Here is a 16755-nt window from a genome sequence, read left to right on the forward strand (position 1 = left end):
TACTACAAAAATAACTACTAGTCTTTATTTATTTATTAAGGCATAGTGGCATTTAAATGTGTTCCTACCTAAATTTAAGCTTTTATAATTAACACACTTCCATTTTGCCTTTGCAATTGCTTATAATAACTCTATCGTATTTGATCTCAGACCAACACTAAAGACTCAAGTGAAATCCAGCTTTATCAGCCCACAAAAAATCCAGTTTGAGAAAATAAAACACTTATTTTTCTGTCAGTTAAATCTGTTTGCTCAGATTATAAAAGCAAAAAAAAGGTTACTAATATTTTATCTATAGCTCCTGAACTGTTACAAGCTTTGTATTTTGAAGATGATCTCTTTGATAGCATTAAAGGCAACGACGGGGAAGTTTTGCCTCCTTGAAGGCAGGCTTCTTGCTTACACACTTTGCAGAGTGACCTTCATGTGCAGTAGCTTCTGCTAAAAGCTCATATTCATGTGAACAGCTGGGGCTGGCTGAGTGGGGAAATCTAGAATAAAATCTCAGCTATGGACTACAGAGTCAATAAATGACTCTCACAAGCTGAATGGCATCTCAACAGAAATTCTCCAGTATAATTTACATAAAACTAAAATTACTGAGCTGTGCAATCCCCATTTTTCTTCTACTTTTGGTCACATGAGCCTTATCAAGAAAAGCTCCTTTTTTGCTTCCCTTTTGGAAGCCTCAGATGCTCCAGAGCTGCTGCAAAGTCCGTGTGAAGGGCAATGGCAGCCCTAGACCCCAGTGTAGTTTATGCACGCATTACCATTGCTTGCTTGCTTCTCTTGAGATGCTGAACATGTTTCTCAAGCTGTTCAAACACCAGCACAGTAGCAGGGTGATAGTTAACCACATCTCGCCTTTCTGCTTCCCTGGTCTGTGCCAACTGTAGATGTACTCCACATGCACATTGCAAACACTGGTGGCCCTTAACTGCAGATCAGGGCAAGAGACAGGACTCTCCCATTTCTTTTCCTTTCTTTCAGGTGGAAATCCAAGAGGCAGCATTAATTGGGGCTGTGGTAACAGCAAAAATTGTATTACCTTTTCAAAGCCAGACAGACTCACTTCAACAACACACACACAAACCACCTGCACGTTGCCTCACAACGCTTACCTTGATCATTCACCCAGACCAATTTCACTGCTGGATAAAATTGTTTTATTCTTAAAGCAGAAGAGCAAAACTCAAAGTACTAAACATCAGCACTTGGGGGCACTGTACAGAAGATGGAAAGAAAATAGACACATTTTACTAATGTTTTCTGTGTTGCATTACAGCAATGGTGTTACTAAAAAGATCTCGAACACCTATTTTCAAGGCAGACCGACCTTTCACATTTTTCCTGAGAGAAGCTAATACAGGTATGCATGCTCTGTGTTTCAGCAGCAGAATCCTTCACCAAAATCAATTAACAAGTTCTTTGTAAATAGGACATCTTTTTCAGTCCAGGAAATTTCAGCAACTACAGAAACAGTAGCCTTAGGGATTTTAAAGCATGAGGAACACAGTTTAAAAAGAATGCATGATAGTCATAGAAGTCAGGGAAGCCAGGTTAGCCTCTCTTATCTTGGTTTAGTATGGTTTAGTACATACTAAACCAGGTTTTTACTACAAATATAAGGCCTAGAAAGATCTTACAGGTCTTGAGTTGCTGCAGTGGGTCCAGAGAAGAGCAATGAGGCTGGTGAAGGATCTTGGAGCACAAATCCCCAAGCTGAGGGACCTGGGGTTGTTTAGTCCGGAAAAGAGGCGGCTTTCTACCACTATCTGAAAGAAGGCTATAGTGAGGTGGGGGTTGGTCTCTTCTCCCACGTAACAAGTGACAGAACAAGAAGTAACGGCCTCAAACTGCCAGGCAAGGTTTAGATTGGGTATTAGGAACAACTTCAACAGGAGAGTAGTCAGGCATTAGAACAGGCTGCCCAGGGAAGTGGTGGAATCACCATTCCTGAAAACATTCAAAAAATGTGTAGATGCTCTCAGTGATATGGTTTAGTGGTAGACTTGGCAGTCCTGGGGTAAGAGTTGGACTTGATGGTCTTAAAGGCTTTTTCCAACCTAGTTCATTTTATGATTAAATGCCATAGGATTAGAGACTGATCTCCACAGGGCAATTCAAATTACAAATGGGCTAGATCAGCTGGATTAATATCTGAAGAAAGAAATCCTTTCCTATAAATGAAACTTATTCATGCATATACAGATGGCACAGAGCAAACAGACTTCTGCCTTTAGGCACGAAGACCTGAAACACCCTGTATTAATTCCTACCTTAGCAGTTTCTAGGGGGATAACTCAGAAATTCTGAAGACCAACAATCTTTTGCCTAGCTACAGCTCACAAAAATGCAGAAAGTTTCTCTTCCCTCATATTTTGAAAATCAGCACCTTTGAGAAGATAGTTTTACACATCTGGACCCTTCGCTACTTAGCACCCTCATGAGCATTTAGGTTATCAAAAGCCACAGGTATTCACTGTATGTCATCAGGTAACTTGGCTCTGCAAAAAAGCTTAACTTGTATCTTCACTTTTGCAAAGAAATGACCAAAAAAAAAACCCCAAGAACCTGTATTTCTTTTGCATCTTACAACTTTTTCTGGCAAATGAACTTCCCCAGCCCCAAAACAAGACCAAGAAAAACTCCAATCCAAACAGAAGTGCAGAACACATCTGAAAAAGTGAAACATCACAGCACTCCCTTGCTTCAGTATGAGATGTATAGTCTAATTTCAAATGTCCAATCACACAAGTTACTCCAGATCTCTGCCAAAGGAAAACACTATATAGCTCATTAGCAACAATAAAGGAGAACTGCATTATTGCACCATTTAGCATGTGCTTGCTCCTCCAGAGTATCAGGCCACCTCCAACAGCTCTTACCATTCTTAGCAATGCAGTAAATTTGCACCTGAAGTATCTTCCTAAAAAGCTTTCAAAACCACAAGTTTCTCTTGTAACTGGGGTCGTATCTATTTAGATTTTCAGGGAACATACAGCCATTTATAGCACTCAGTAAGACACTGGGGCCTGTCAAGAAGCCCAAAGACAGTCATTTTCCTTTTCCACTGCCAAGCAACACCCACTGTTCTCTCAGTCAGTGAATACCTGTGTATGTAACACTCTGCTTTAAAAACCTGGATCTTATGTTTTAAAAGAGATGTGTTTGCATTTTGTTCAAGAGAAAAGCACTACTTTGGTGTTTCAAATATGCTTTTGGTGATCACTGTCATTTAATGAATAGAAGTACTTTTACTGGGCAAATACAGAATCTAAAAAAAGGCACTAAAGCTAATCTATGAAACCAAAGCCACAGACTGTTCAGGATTAAGAACAAATGAATTTTGATAAATAAAATTGCTCACTTTACAGTGTATTTTTATATATAAAAAGGAAGGAAATCAGATTGTAAAATAGGATTTTTATATGATAACAAAATACATAATTTTTAATCAACTCAAAATCAGAAGCACATTTCTGGTATTTAAGCTTTCTAATGCAAAAAGTGAAAACTGAAAATATTCAGTCATTTTGTTTGTTTAGACTTAGTGACTCAAGTTGTTTGGATATGAAAAGGGGGAAAAAGTAAATAAGGCCTGCTTGTAATAGATTTTATTAACTTAGAGGTACTTAAAACCTACTATCCCCATAAATTTAACAATGAATCTTCATTAAGACCAAAAGTCTTCAGTGTATCAGTCTTCTAGTAATAGCAGAAATACATTTTCTAGGACTTAAAATAGCATCGTTCTGCCTGAAATAATAGAAAAATTTTGTGTGTGGGGGGGGTAATCTGAATTTTGGGTTTGAACACATTTCCTCTGAAGGATAGGCAAGGTAACAGCAATACAAGCAACTGATCCACAGATGCAATTAGTCTGAAACAGTGATTTCATTCAAGGGGTTGTAATAACCTCTCCTGAAACTACAGTATCAACACAACGGAATGAAACCAGGCTGTTTTGCTCAGTTCAGAAGCAATTCCTTAGGCAATGGTTTGAGTAAGTTGCACGGTTTTGGCAAATTTCTGATTTGGGCTACCAATATTTGGAAAGGCCTTTCAGTTTCTTAATACAGAAATGTTCAAATCATTCTAAGACAAGCATCAATTGGAGTTGATTTTTCCATACAAGGAATGCATGATCACAAATCTGCTAGTTTCATGCTTAATTTATGTATTTAAACTGTACTACACTTTGAAAATGCAGTCCCAAACTGAAATAATGTTAATATGGCTTTCATTTACAGGTTCAGTACTCTTTATGGGAAGAGTTACAAATCCTTCATAATAAACACTAGGCAAACAAACTGTCTTCTGTTCCTCATATGGCGCGCTTTCCTTCAATGAAATGAAAGGCTACATTATATGTACTTATTAAAACACTGGTTTAAACATTATAACTTTTGCAAGAAAAAGCAAATCTTTATTTCCCTGTTCTAAAGTAAAAAACTTAAGAATAAAATTGAAATTAAAGCCTGGTCCCAGACTCAGTTATAATCAGCTGAGACAGTAAGGTAACCAGCAAATAGCAAAATGCTGTGAAAAGGAAATCAAGTTCAGAGGCTATTTCAAGACTGACAGAACAGGTAGGAAGCAGAAATACCTATTCAAATCAGTGACCAAATAAATATTATTACTAAAAAAATGTACTACATTTACTACCTTTTATTTTACTTTTTAAAGAGAATACAACATAGAATGGACATTCCTAAAGAACACTGAATGAGGCTAAAAGCATCTAGAAAAATGCTTTTTTCCAGCATCCTGACAAAAACTGGGATACACTGAGTGTTTTAGTACAAGATTCAGCAACTCATGGTACAAACATCGGAAACCTAGGCCCATAAAGATTTTTGGGTGAAGACTGCAAACCACTGATCCCTAGGAAAAGCAGAGGGGAGCTGTTCCCACTGAACCACAGCAAACTTCCCAGAAGTTAAGAGCATCTAGCACAGATGAAGAATGTGGCCAATAAAGTGATACTTTGTGTCCAAGGAGCAGCAGCTTCTGGCTGTTCTGCATTCATAAGCACGTAAAAACTTCCGACGCAGAAAAACTGCGCAGCAGCCTCAAAGGCTATTGACGTCTGCTTTACTATATTGTATCCTCATATAACTGTGGGGTTTATCATTGCTGCAGATGTGCACATGGGATATCATTTTGTTATGCCAAAGTCACCAACTTTGGCATACACAAGGTATCATCCTACTGTAGTTGCAATTCAGGATTAGCTTCCTCTCGCTCATTCTCTTGATTGAGAACAGAATATCCAGTGATACAAAATTGCTCTTCATTCTTTAACACTGATATTAGAACATACAAGCTGTGGAAAGTGAAGGCAAAATAAAATAAAAACTGTACACAATCCTACACAAAGGTTAAAATAGAGATTTTATTGATGGAATAACAAAAGTGCTTTTCTTAAATATTTCTCAAAATACATTTATACAACTTACAATAATATATCCAAAATAACTGTATATACAAAACATTACCTTGTTTAATGTATGTGCTTTTTTTTTTTTTTTGCCTTTTTTTTTTTTGAAAATTACAAAGCAACTTTTTGGCAAAGTTCAACCTTAAGAGGTGATAGTTTTGAAGGTTGGATTAAGAAAAATAGAACCTGAGGGAAAGTGACGCTTAAGTCCATGACAAGCAAGAAGTTCTCCATTTCGTTAAATAAGAATGTTTTTGTAGTATTTTTCACATTACAAAAATAACAGAAGTGAAGAAAAAAGATGATGGATACTTTTCTCATTTTATAGAGCAGCTTCTCATTCTTTCAGATACAAGAACTTGAGATAAAAGCGCATGTCAAAAATGAATGCAAGTAAGGACAGCAGAGCCCTGCTGTGGCTTTCTCTCATGTGCAGTTTTTTCTTAGGTGCTGTTGATATGGTTGACCTGATTGGATCTGCGATGGATTTCTTCCAGAAAACTCTCAAGCTGTTCTATCAGCATTCGTTTTTTAAACCTGCATTTAAAAGAAAGCATAATAATAGATGCAGCACACAGTAACAAATGAAACATCATTCACAAACCTTTTAGTGAACCCTGGAAACTTCAGTTGTTATTTTAGGTCCTGTGCATGCTGAGGTGATTATATCTCATCATAAGTACATATGTTGTCTCTTAAAGTTCTGGTAAGCTCCTAACTTGCTTTTCCATTTAATACAAAACTATGCTTACTACAATCTATTCTATCATGTTTCTCAACATCACTCAGCCCTCAGAAATCCAGGAAAAAGAGAGTCATGTATTTGATGTTTCTAGAAGTTCTGAAGTATAGAAGTAAAACATATGTCAAAAGAACTATAAACTTAAAGCTGGCAAGGATTATTTAGGGATTATTTACATGCCTTCAGGGTGCATTCAACAAAGTTAAGTGAAGATGGTACTGGTGAAGGAATGGCCATTATAGGGTACAGAGCAGATTTCCTGACAAGAAAATACAAATCAGAAGTTTGAAAAAGAAATGAAAGAAAACACAGATGTAACCCAAACCCGGAGTCTCTGCAGTTCTATTCCATATTGATTACGTACATTTGTAAAGCAGACCATTTTGTCACCTTCGCTTACACCCCTGCCTCGGCACACAAAGCTCCTTGCTGTTTCCAGTTAGCCTTCCCCTCCCTTTGCAACGTTTCTGCACCACTTTCTCAACTTAGTACTATTCTGAACTATACACTGAGTTCAGTCCTGTGACCTTTCTTAACTCCAGCAAAACCCTCTAGTCCCAGCCAGGCCTCCCAGGCCATGTTCTTGTCTCACAGAAACATGGCATCTGCCCCTAATTCCCAGACCACAGACCTCCCCACAATCCCAGTTTAACTATTGGGAAACAAGCTCCCATTCCCAAGCACATACTATCTTGTGAATACCTGTGTTCTGAGCCCTTTCCCATCTTTCTCATCACAGTTCTCCTCAGTAACCCCATGGAAATCCCACACTTCAATTACTGCTTCCCCTCCATTCTCCCTCATTGCTTTCACAACTGCTCCCTGCTTAATGAAAAGCATTAACCTGGAAAACAGACAATTATTCATTCTTATTCCCTCTAGCAAAAGCCTTAAGCTAACAGCAGTGCTATAATATATAAAAACACAGTGAAAATTTAGCATGCTCATATTCTGTGCAAGTGACTGCGCAACGTTACTTCCCAGAATACCTTCAAGCCCCTCTGAAGCATCTGTACAAGTCAGCAGCAGATAATTCCTACAAACTTAAAACATGATGGAAGGTGGAGAAAAAACACATTGCTAACTATTCTCACCTTACTGTTGGCACAAGAATTTGGGTTTACAGTGCACTATGTCGAGCCCTTCAGTACATCTCACTGAAAGTTCCTTTCCAAATGCTGAACACTGCAGCAAACAACTTTTTTTTCAAGGCAGCAGAAACAATTTACCACATAAAATATTATAATTAGCATATTTAAGCACTGACTACAATTCAACTGCTCACTCTACTAGGAATATTAGTACCCTTAATAAGAGAACTTCCTTGAGTAGCTATTGAGCTTAAAGCTTCATTATTATTTTGTAATTGGTTTTATGAATTCTTGCCAACACTTTTATCACAAGTGGGTATTGCTCAGCATTTTGCCTAGGTAAACACTTTGGGCTTTGCTCTGTGTATTGTTAGCTTAAAGCTCTTAATTTAAAGAATAACTGAACGGGAATTGAATTTCTTATAATGAGAAGTTGGCTAATTTGGAGAATGTTAATATGTGTTTTGTCAGATTTTGCTCTATACTGTTTAGCAGAGAATAAAAAAAATAAACTTATTCTTAGTGCTAGGACCATAAATGGATTGCTATGCCAACTGCAGAAATACTAAAGACTTCTCCACTACCTAGGCTAATTCTTTTTAGCCCCTTCCTAAACAGCTCTTCATCCTCCAAAGTTACAGCCATCTATTGGTGAGATGTGTCTCTTGTGTTCAGGAAGGACTCTTTATAAGCACTGAGCCAAATGTGCGTCACTAAGCATTTGAAAAGCCTTTGTCAGACTAGCGAAGTATTGAAATAGAGATGTGTTATCTCCTCAGCTTTAGTATTTTCACAATTGAAGAAATGGAAGAATGTAAGAAAAAAAACATCAAACCATTATCTACCTCATCTTGATTTCTGCCTCTCAAAAATGATAGCTTTTCTGCTACCAGAAGAGGAACTGTTGAGGTAGTCAGTTTGCAAAGGAAGCTGAAAACTGCGGATTGTTGTAGAAATCTTCCTCTCTCTTCGTAACTCTCTAGTGAACTAATCTCCAAAACTGAACCAGGACTGTTTTATATGTACACTTTGTTGCTGAAATGCTTGAGAGTTTACAGATCTTTGGCACAGGGAAAGAAAGCAGGCATCCCAAATTTGAACTGCATTCTGTGGCACTGCGAAGGTCAGCTATCAGTTAACAAAACAAGACTTTGACAACTCTGGAGAGCCTAGAGATGTTTTCTGCAGGGACCAGGTAACCTTGGTTAAATGGGCTTGCCTGGGTAAGGAAAGCAGTAGAGAACTGCACAGGGATTGTAAACAGTGTTATTCAGTCAGATAAAATGACCACACTATAAAAATCTAACCTAAGAGAGAAGAGGAAGGAGAGATGAAGCTGTTCCTGCACTCCAGCCAGTAACAGTTAAAGTCTAACAACACTCAACAGAAACAGAATTGCCAGCCTTTTCTACCAGCAGATGCAGTGAACTGTTGGATATGGTGGGAGGTAGGACTTAATTCTGATGCAACATTCAACTTTTGCCAAATTTTGTAGGGATTCAACTCAAGATGATTGGAATAGAGAGGCTGTGCAACAGAGATAAGAATTACAGATTATCTAAACAGCCTAACTTTACAGGCATAAATATTCCAATCCCATTAAGGACTGCCCCAGATTCCAGAAGCAGTATTGTTTTGGTGTGCTGAGGCAGTGAGGAAGCATGTATAATATACAGACTATGACCTACATGGCCTTCTGAAATAAGCCTCAAAGTTACAGTTGTATTTATGATCCAAGCAAGATGTTGGAATTATTAGTTCACTTCAACTCAAACACTGCAGGTTCCAATCATAATTACACATTTCTCCTTTCTTTTCTCTAGAAGGTCAAGCAAGTATGGTCAGTCTAAGGATGCTGTAATGTAGTTTCTGCCTGGATTAACAACACGGGGTTTAAATCCACAGCAATTCTCTCTACTCCAGTGACAAACTACCTCCCATTTCCAGAGCTTCAGACAGGACTTTCAAGGAAATGCATCATCTGAAGATGAATCTTTATGGAACATACCTGGATCTCAAAACTGATTTTAGGACATGATTTTGAGTTGATGCAGAATAATGAATTTCAACTGTTTCTGGAAGCCTAATTCACAGTAACATTCAGTTGTACCAAGTTTTTCAAATTAGCAGTATGCTCACATCTGAACTTTAGCACCTGAAGCCCTTTCTATAGTTAACTTATCTTTCTATGCCATTGTCCAGCTACATTTCTGGCAATTCTGCAGTTACGGTTGCTAACATTAAGACAAAATCTGAGGCAAAAAGGTAAGGTCGTGCAAACTGCACACATCAGGAAGTTTATGTGTTTCTGTTCATTTCCTAGGGAATTATTTACTTGTGGTGTAAAACACCGTGGCAAGTTTCAAACAAAGAACTGCATCGTTGTCAAGCAGTTATGTATGGCAGTACATGGTGCAGTTTTAGAAGATTAATACAGTTCAGTTACCTACCTTGAAGCTTCTTTAATAACATTTTGTAAAAATATCAGTCGGGTTTGTAAGCTTCCTTGTACATGCTTTAGTAAAAAGAAGATTCTTTCATATTCTTAAAGAGAAGAGCAAAATCACAGTTACTTAAATGCCTATACAGATATCTGTTGTCACAGATCTGAGTGAAATGCAACACATTTCATTTCACTTTTGTAAGCTTTTAGGATATATTACCTATCAACCAGACCTGTAGCAATGATATACTGTTTAATAAACACTAACATCAAAAAATATAGGATATTGCAGTTAGGAATGCATTTAGGAATGCAGTTAGGAATGCAGTTACTGGAATACCTAACAAGTTCATTTTAATATCAGTAATACAAAAAAATGTGACTTTCATAAACACTGATAGGTAGAGCAATGTTTTAATCACTTATCCAGGAAGTTTATAGCAGAGGTTTAAGAACAAATCTTTTCAGCTTTATATTTATTTTGCTCCAGTCTCATGGTTCAATATGTTTCCAAAATAGTGATCTAATATGAATTGTCTAACTCTCATGCCAATCATCTGAAAGAAAGATTTTGTATACTTACTCCTTCCTGGTTTTCGGATTTCTTTCATAATTTGTGCTCTTAGCTCTATATTAATCTCTCTGGAACTTCTGCAATGCACTGGCTTTTTCCCTTTGCTGGGTGAAGACATTGGCAAGTTCTCTTCGGTACTTTGTTCTTTACTACCTGATTCTTCATGATTCTCCAAAAACCCATCAACATTCATGCTATTCCCTAAATGTTCATGGCCTACATCCTCTGTATGAGCTGCTGGTCGATCCAATGAATTGAACAAAGAGGAGGACATTGAAAACTCTGAATCCACAGTATCTGGGAAAACATCTGATGAAAGTGTATCTGTAACATGATTCTCAACCACATCATCTATTGTAGCCTCATTATTTGTTTCTGATGCTGAAAAAAACAAAGATACATTTGCCAGCTTCACATTATCATCTGATAGAAGTCTAAGAAACAGTTCAGTATTAAACTCTCGTAAAATTACGCTCCAGCTTATGTACTTTAGTGTACATGCCAGGCATAAGAAAATGTGTTTATGAATTGTAACACTGAGCAGATCTCTATAATCTCCTGGCAATTAATGGCTTAAAAAAATCACAAGCATATTCTTTATACGAAAATGGAAACTGCTATATGGACTACCAGCAAAAGAAAAAGCACCTGTAAAATGTGCTTTTATGACATGCTTGTTTTCCCATATTACACTGAACTGACAATGTTCACTTTAGGGCTGAACAGTGAACAATATTGTTACACAGGGCCTCAACTCCACTCTAAGGGAAGTGAATTCACCAAGCTACAGCAAAATTCAAATTAAGTTCATGTTGTGATACTTTTGGAGCATCTGAATTCCCAGGCAAAGGATGAACACCCTTCTAACTGCTTACAGTGTCCCCTCATTTAGTACAGGAAACACACTGTTTATAGTGGGAAGTTCATATGAAAGAGACTGAAAGACTATCTTAACTGTTTCTGTAATTAACTCCAGATGGTAAGTACTTCATTTTCAAAAGTGAGGGATAAAATAGCCATATTTGGGAAATCAGCCAAAGGTATTTTTAGATAAATAACTTTTTTGCATAAATTAAAATGCAAACTCTCTAAAGATAATGAAGATTCACTTACTTTTGTGAACAGGAATAGGTTTAACAAGGTCAGGCTGTGCTTGTGTGATTGGTGTTGGTGGCCCTTTTCCTCCAATGTGATTATTCACAACTGGAGGAGTTTGTGGTCGACTTCTGAGCAGGGGTGACATACAGCGTCGTCGTTTTGGAATCCCTTGCATATTTGGTTCTCCAGGTCTTTTATGTTTATTTTGAGGCCCTGATACAAACTCATCCGCTTCATCTATCATCATTCCCTGTAATTAAATTAATGGGGAGAATAAAACTTATGCCAAACCCTCATCATATTAAAGACAATTAATGCTTTGTATACCATGCTGTATACCATGTATATGATGCTGTTTACCATGTACAACACACCATTATGCACTGAACTCTTAAATGTTGATCAGATCGTTCCTAGACCAAATCAATGTGCTTAGGCCCTTATCCAACCAACAGTCTGCCAACACAATTGAGTGGGCTGTCAAGCTTTTCTTTTCAGTAAATTGCAAAATGACTCAAGCATTAAAAGAGCAGCTCAAAATGATATCGGCAATGTGGTCAAGTCAAAGACAGATACAGACAGAAGGGAGAGTCCAAGCTCTCAGAATTATGGAAAGCTTTTTATGGGGGAAGTTTGGTAAAGGAAACATGATTAGATAGATATTAGCTACACTACAGCGGCAAACGTATTTCATTTATAATATAATTCAGAGGCATAATACTGGATTTCCAATAGAGACTGCCTTCCTTAGGGTCCTATCGATGGAAAAACATCTGAGACACTCTCTTGTAAGCAGTACTTGTCCAAACACTTGAAAGTATTTCTCCACTATATTGCTCTTTGAATGGTCAAATCAGAAGCGCACACTCACGCACACCCACAAGCACATTTTTTGAGAAGCTTTCCAAAAGAGTTACCTTTTTGTCCAATTTGAATGGATTGCCAAATGTATGAAGCCTTCGTGGTTGATCAGGATCAAGCTCTCGGAGTGGAGAAGGTACTTGTTTTAGATACTCCTGGTAGTTTCCCATTTGTGCTATAGGTACACTGTGAACTTGGTCTGCCACAACATAAGGGTTTATTAATACATTATACTGCTCACCTTATGACATTTTAGTCTATATCCACTTCAGAACTCCAGTTTTCAGTCTTTTATCAAATGCATTAATAAAATAGATGTGCAACACTTGCCATTATTCTTGTCTAACTGGCATTTATAACATCATGGTTTGAGTGCAGGAAACTTGCTTAAATATATGCCTTGCATATTTATCATTTTGACAGGGAAATAAACAATAGTTGTCATGCATGGATATTAGTTTTCCAATATGTCCCATAACTTTTCAACAAAGGGTTAAAAAACTGAGACACGAACAAATTGTAACTAAAACATTACTACAAACAAAGGATACATTCATGCAAAGTAGCAATGCCATGCTACATACAGCTTTGACATAACCCTCTCCAGTTTTAGCCACCCAGAATTAAATTGAGACTGGCATTTCCCCACAGAAACAGTTATTTTTGGCCACTGAAATCAACCAATTCTTAAAATCCATAGGACCTGATTCTAAACTTGTTATGGATTTAAAGATGCCAAGCCTTTGATCAAGCAAAATGTACACTAACAGAAATAGCAGAAATAACATTAGGTTTTACGTGGTTTAACTCCCTCCCTAAAGGGCAGCTTCTCACCATGTCACATTACATTGTCACTTGATCACAGATGTTAATCTGACCTTAGTAGTGGCAGAACTAATGTAGCATACAAGTGCCTTTCACCTGCATTGCCCTTCTCATTTTCTTCACTTATTTCATCATCATCTGTTAGATGCTGTAAAGCACTACCAGAAGACATAGTAGAAAGGTAAAGGAATAAATTAGCAGACTACTGAACTATTTGCTGTTGGCCTGAACGGCAAAAGGATCACACCGGCAGCACCCAGTGAACAAGCTTACTTTTCCACTGCTCGCAATACACTTCTATGGAGAAAGATCGTAATGTTCAGAACTGCCCTGTGACTTTTTCCCTCAGATACCCATGACAGTTGGAAAAAACAGTGAACAAAATCTTATGTAAAAGCCCAAGTCTCATACAGACCAAAGGACAGAGCAGTGAACCTGCGATCTTCCCTCCCCTCACCGTTTTTTCTTCCAGCAAGTTACTTAAGGAAAAGCCTAGAGTATCCATGGAGTTTAATGGCAGTATCAGACACCCACTAAGTTTTAAAGCACTATCCTATTTGTTACTGTCTTCAGGTTTTTTTTTAGCACCAATCATATCACAGATAGACAAAAAATATATTGTTGTCTAACCTTCATCTTGTCCTTTGAGGAACTTGCGAGTACTCTTCAGTAAATTAGATCTCATTCGTGTTAACTGATCCAAAAGATTTCTTCTGGGTATGTCATAAGCATTTCTAAAAGTCTGAGGTTTCAAATCCTATGGTTCCAATAAATAAAGTTCCAATTAATACTGTGCATGAAACAATATCTAGCATTTCAATGGAAGTATATTGAAAATAACAACATTACACACAATGGTGCTTACCTTATTCAGCAAAGCTATTTGGAACCCAGCATACTCCTTCATATTGAGGTCTAGAGGTCTATGAGGAATTTCCCCAGTAATCCCCTGTAGCAGATGTTGAAAATCGTTCCTATGTGCCATAGACAGGTTGTGTGATCTGCTTCTGACCTTAATTCCAGTCTCTTGCGCTACCTTTTTGCCTACAGAGCCAATGACTCTATCGGACTCTATTTTGGCCTTAATTTGAAATAAATAAATAAATAAAATTGACAATATGCTCTTAAAAGGATTAGTCAGACTTATTCATTTTAAATTCCTACCTAGAAGATTCAACAATGTGCTAATAAACTATGACGACCATAACCAGGATGAGTGCTTAAGGAGTGCTTAATACATAACCACTTAATGCTTACTACAATTTTAAATATAGTGAACAGTTTGTGCCTAGGTCTTCTGCATATTTCTCCTCTGCTGCCCTTTATGGTATCTAAGCACCAATATGCATGCAATGCTTTTATTTTCATAAAATGCCATAATCTGACTAGTAATGCTCTGCAAATCTGTGTAGTCTAATAGATTTTTCTACAGTAACAGCTAAACACTGTAACTCTCAAAAGACTGATTCTCCCACAACTATAGTTGTGATCAGTCACACAACGGAATCACCTTTTTAAAACCACAATATGAATAGACATAACATTAATAAATAAATGCACAACAATACCCAGTTATGTTTGATTACACAGATCTAACCCCTAATATTATGTCAGATTTGTACCAAAATCAAACATGTTCATAAATGCCAGATTTTTGGCAAAATACAGTTAAACAGAGAGCCAAAAGTAATTTAGCAATACACCTGCCAATGTTGGTTTTACAGATGCACAGAAATTTATAGACTAATCAAAATCTGAATTTTACTTTTTAAGACTGGTGAGTACTACTGGCAGTGCCTTTCAGAAGTTAGAAAAGCTGTAAGTACAATTTGCAGTGCATGCTATTACATTATAGGAGTCTAAGATGCCTAAGTTGAGAGATCAGTTCACAGAATACTGAGCAGTATGATTATGATTTAACAGGATATACTGTAAACTTCAAGAGGTTTGCTTCTACCAATAATCATATATGTTAATGTTTTAAGAAAAAGCTGGTCCATAAGAACTCATTAGCTAAGTTATGGGTATTTGCACTGCTGTTTCTTGAAGTTTCAAGCCTACTGCATCATTTTATTATTTTGAACAAGAAAGCTTAACATGCACAGTTCAACAAAATAAAAGCAGAGGTAGCAGGGCAGAAATGCTTTTGCTGGTGCAGGAGACTAATCAAAGATAAGGGCACTACTGTGAACACAGTCAACAATTTCAAAAAGTCACTTGCCACTTCTACATCTGTATCCTTATTTGAGATTCTGAATTTTGCCAGTTTGTATTTACTGAACACTTTCCATTTCATTTCATAAGCCAAAGAAAAGACATTTTCTGATTCTGATGCACAAAGTACAAATATCTATTTTCTGAAAAAATACTATAACATCTTTAACATCAAAGACAACATGTTTACTTTTGGACAAAAGTATGTTACCATCTGTACAAGTAAAAATACTCCTAAAACATATTATTTAAAAAAAAAAAAACCAAACCAATCTCAATTTGTACCTCCATATCTATATCTTCATAGTCCAGACTACAAAGCCTATTTAAATGTTAAGCTTTCCTTCAATTCTGAAAACCAAAATGCCTTTTTTGCTAACTGCTTATGGGAAGTTATTAACTTGATATTTCTGCTCTTTCTTCCTTCAAAGTCATTGAACTTGAGTATCTTAAGATCATCCTGATATTAGAATAAGCTTTTACTGCTCTTTTGCTTTAACATTACCTGCTGACTCAACTTTTTGAGATAGGAAATGACACTGTAACTAAGTCCATATTCCACATTGTCAGCTATAAGATTCGGTGCTCCCATCATTCTCACAGCTTTCTTCAAAGGCTGAAACGTGAATATATTGGACAGTCATATTTAACTTTACATTAGTTGATGTATACAACATTTGCATTCATTGCAAATAGAACCTGAGGTCCTCAAAGTCAGAAAACCAAAGACCTTCAGGGAAGCATTTTTTGTTGTTGCTTTAAAGCACTGCTGCAATTCATATAGAATCAATTAACAGAAATATAATTTATATATGAGTCACAGCTGATGAAACTGTCATAACGTTCAAGTCTCAAGACTTCCACAGGACTCCAGTTAAAACAGCAAGTACCACTATGCACAAAGTCTAGCTATTCTTTATTAATACATATTCTACTTTAAATAGGGAATATACACATAGTGGAAAGATAACTACAGTTACATGATAAAATAGAAGTTTTAACACAGTAAGTCATCTTACCCCAAGATAATATGGAGGCATTGTCTTCAAATAGCTTTCAAATGACTGTCGCCATTTCAATGTAGGCTTTGCCTTGTGTACTTTAAACAAGTCATCTGATGGTTATAAAAAGAAGAGACAAAATGAAAGACGTGTCTAGGCAGCACTGCATCATTTTTTCTAATAAAAGAAACTCTCAAAGAAACAAATTCTTCAATGCTGAAGTTAACATATGTATTTTAACATGTATATGACTTAAGTATATACACACACAAGTTTAAAAAAAAAGCCAAAGGATGAACTTAATAAATTATTTATCAAAATGAATTTGTAATTGAGACAGACTGATGGGGAAAAAAACGGCTCCTAAAATAATGGAAGAAGTGAGACCAAAGCATACTTTAATTAAAACATCTCACACGGAGTCTGAGTCACAGAGTAGTCAATTGGTGACAAGTGAAACAAG

At 36.8% G+C, this 16755-nt stretch overlaps 2 protein-coding genes across 9 annotated transcripts in view; one reads left to right on the plus strand and one right to left on the minus strand.

The window, feature by feature from the left end:
* Positions 1-4895, plus strand: part of SERPINE3 (serpin family E member 3) — a 41702-nt gene extending 36807 nt beyond the window's left edge. For 2 of the 4 annotated variants that reach the window (XM_061457409.1, XM_061457407.1), the window contains exon 8: positions 1286-1570. In XM_061457409.1, coding sequence (XP_061313393.1) covers positions 1286-1434 — 149 coding nt within the window. In that variant the 3' untranslated portion in view covers positions 1435-1570. Of the gene's footprint in view, positions 1-1285; positions 1571-4253 lie in introns of those variants that run through there. The other 2 variants (XM_061457411.1, XM_061457410.1) reach the window with 2 other exon arrangements.
* Positions 43-16755, minus strand: part of INTS6 (integrator complex subunit 6) — a 49502-nt gene continuing 32789 nt past the window's right edge. For 2 of the 5 annotated variants that reach the window (XM_061457402.1, XM_061457401.1), the window contains 9 exons: positions 16311-16405; positions 15797-15907; positions 13943-14158; positions 13708-13834; positions 12309-12451; positions 11407-11641; positions 10303-10674; positions 9727-9820; positions 5375-5980 (listed from right to left, as the gene is read on the minus strand). In XM_061457402.1, coding sequence (XP_061313386.1) covers positions 5887-5980; positions 9727-9820; positions 10303-10674; positions 11407-11641; positions 12309-12451; positions 13708-13834; positions 13943-14158; positions 15797-15907; positions 16311-16405 — 1487 coding nt within the window. In that variant the 3' untranslated portion in view covers positions 5375-5886. Of the gene's footprint in view, positions 1022-5374; positions 6445-9726; positions 9821-10302; positions 10675-11406; positions 11642-12308; positions 12452-13707; positions 13835-13942; positions 14159-15796; positions 15908-16310; positions 16406-16755 lie in introns of those variants that run through there. The other 3 variants (XM_061457404.1, XM_061457403.1, XM_061457405.1) reach the window with 3 other exon arrangements.

Source organism: Pezoporus flaviventris, unplaced genomic scaffold, assembly GCF_033815535.1.
Source record: "Pezoporus flaviventris isolate CSIRO_AGI_PZ_B2104156 unplaced genomic scaffold, CSIRO_AGI_Pfla_v1 ptg000025l, whole genome shotgun sequence".
In the NCBI taxonomy this organism is placed as follows: Eukaryota; Metazoa; Chordata; class Aves; order Psittaciformes; family Psittacidae; genus Pezoporus; species Pezoporus flaviventris.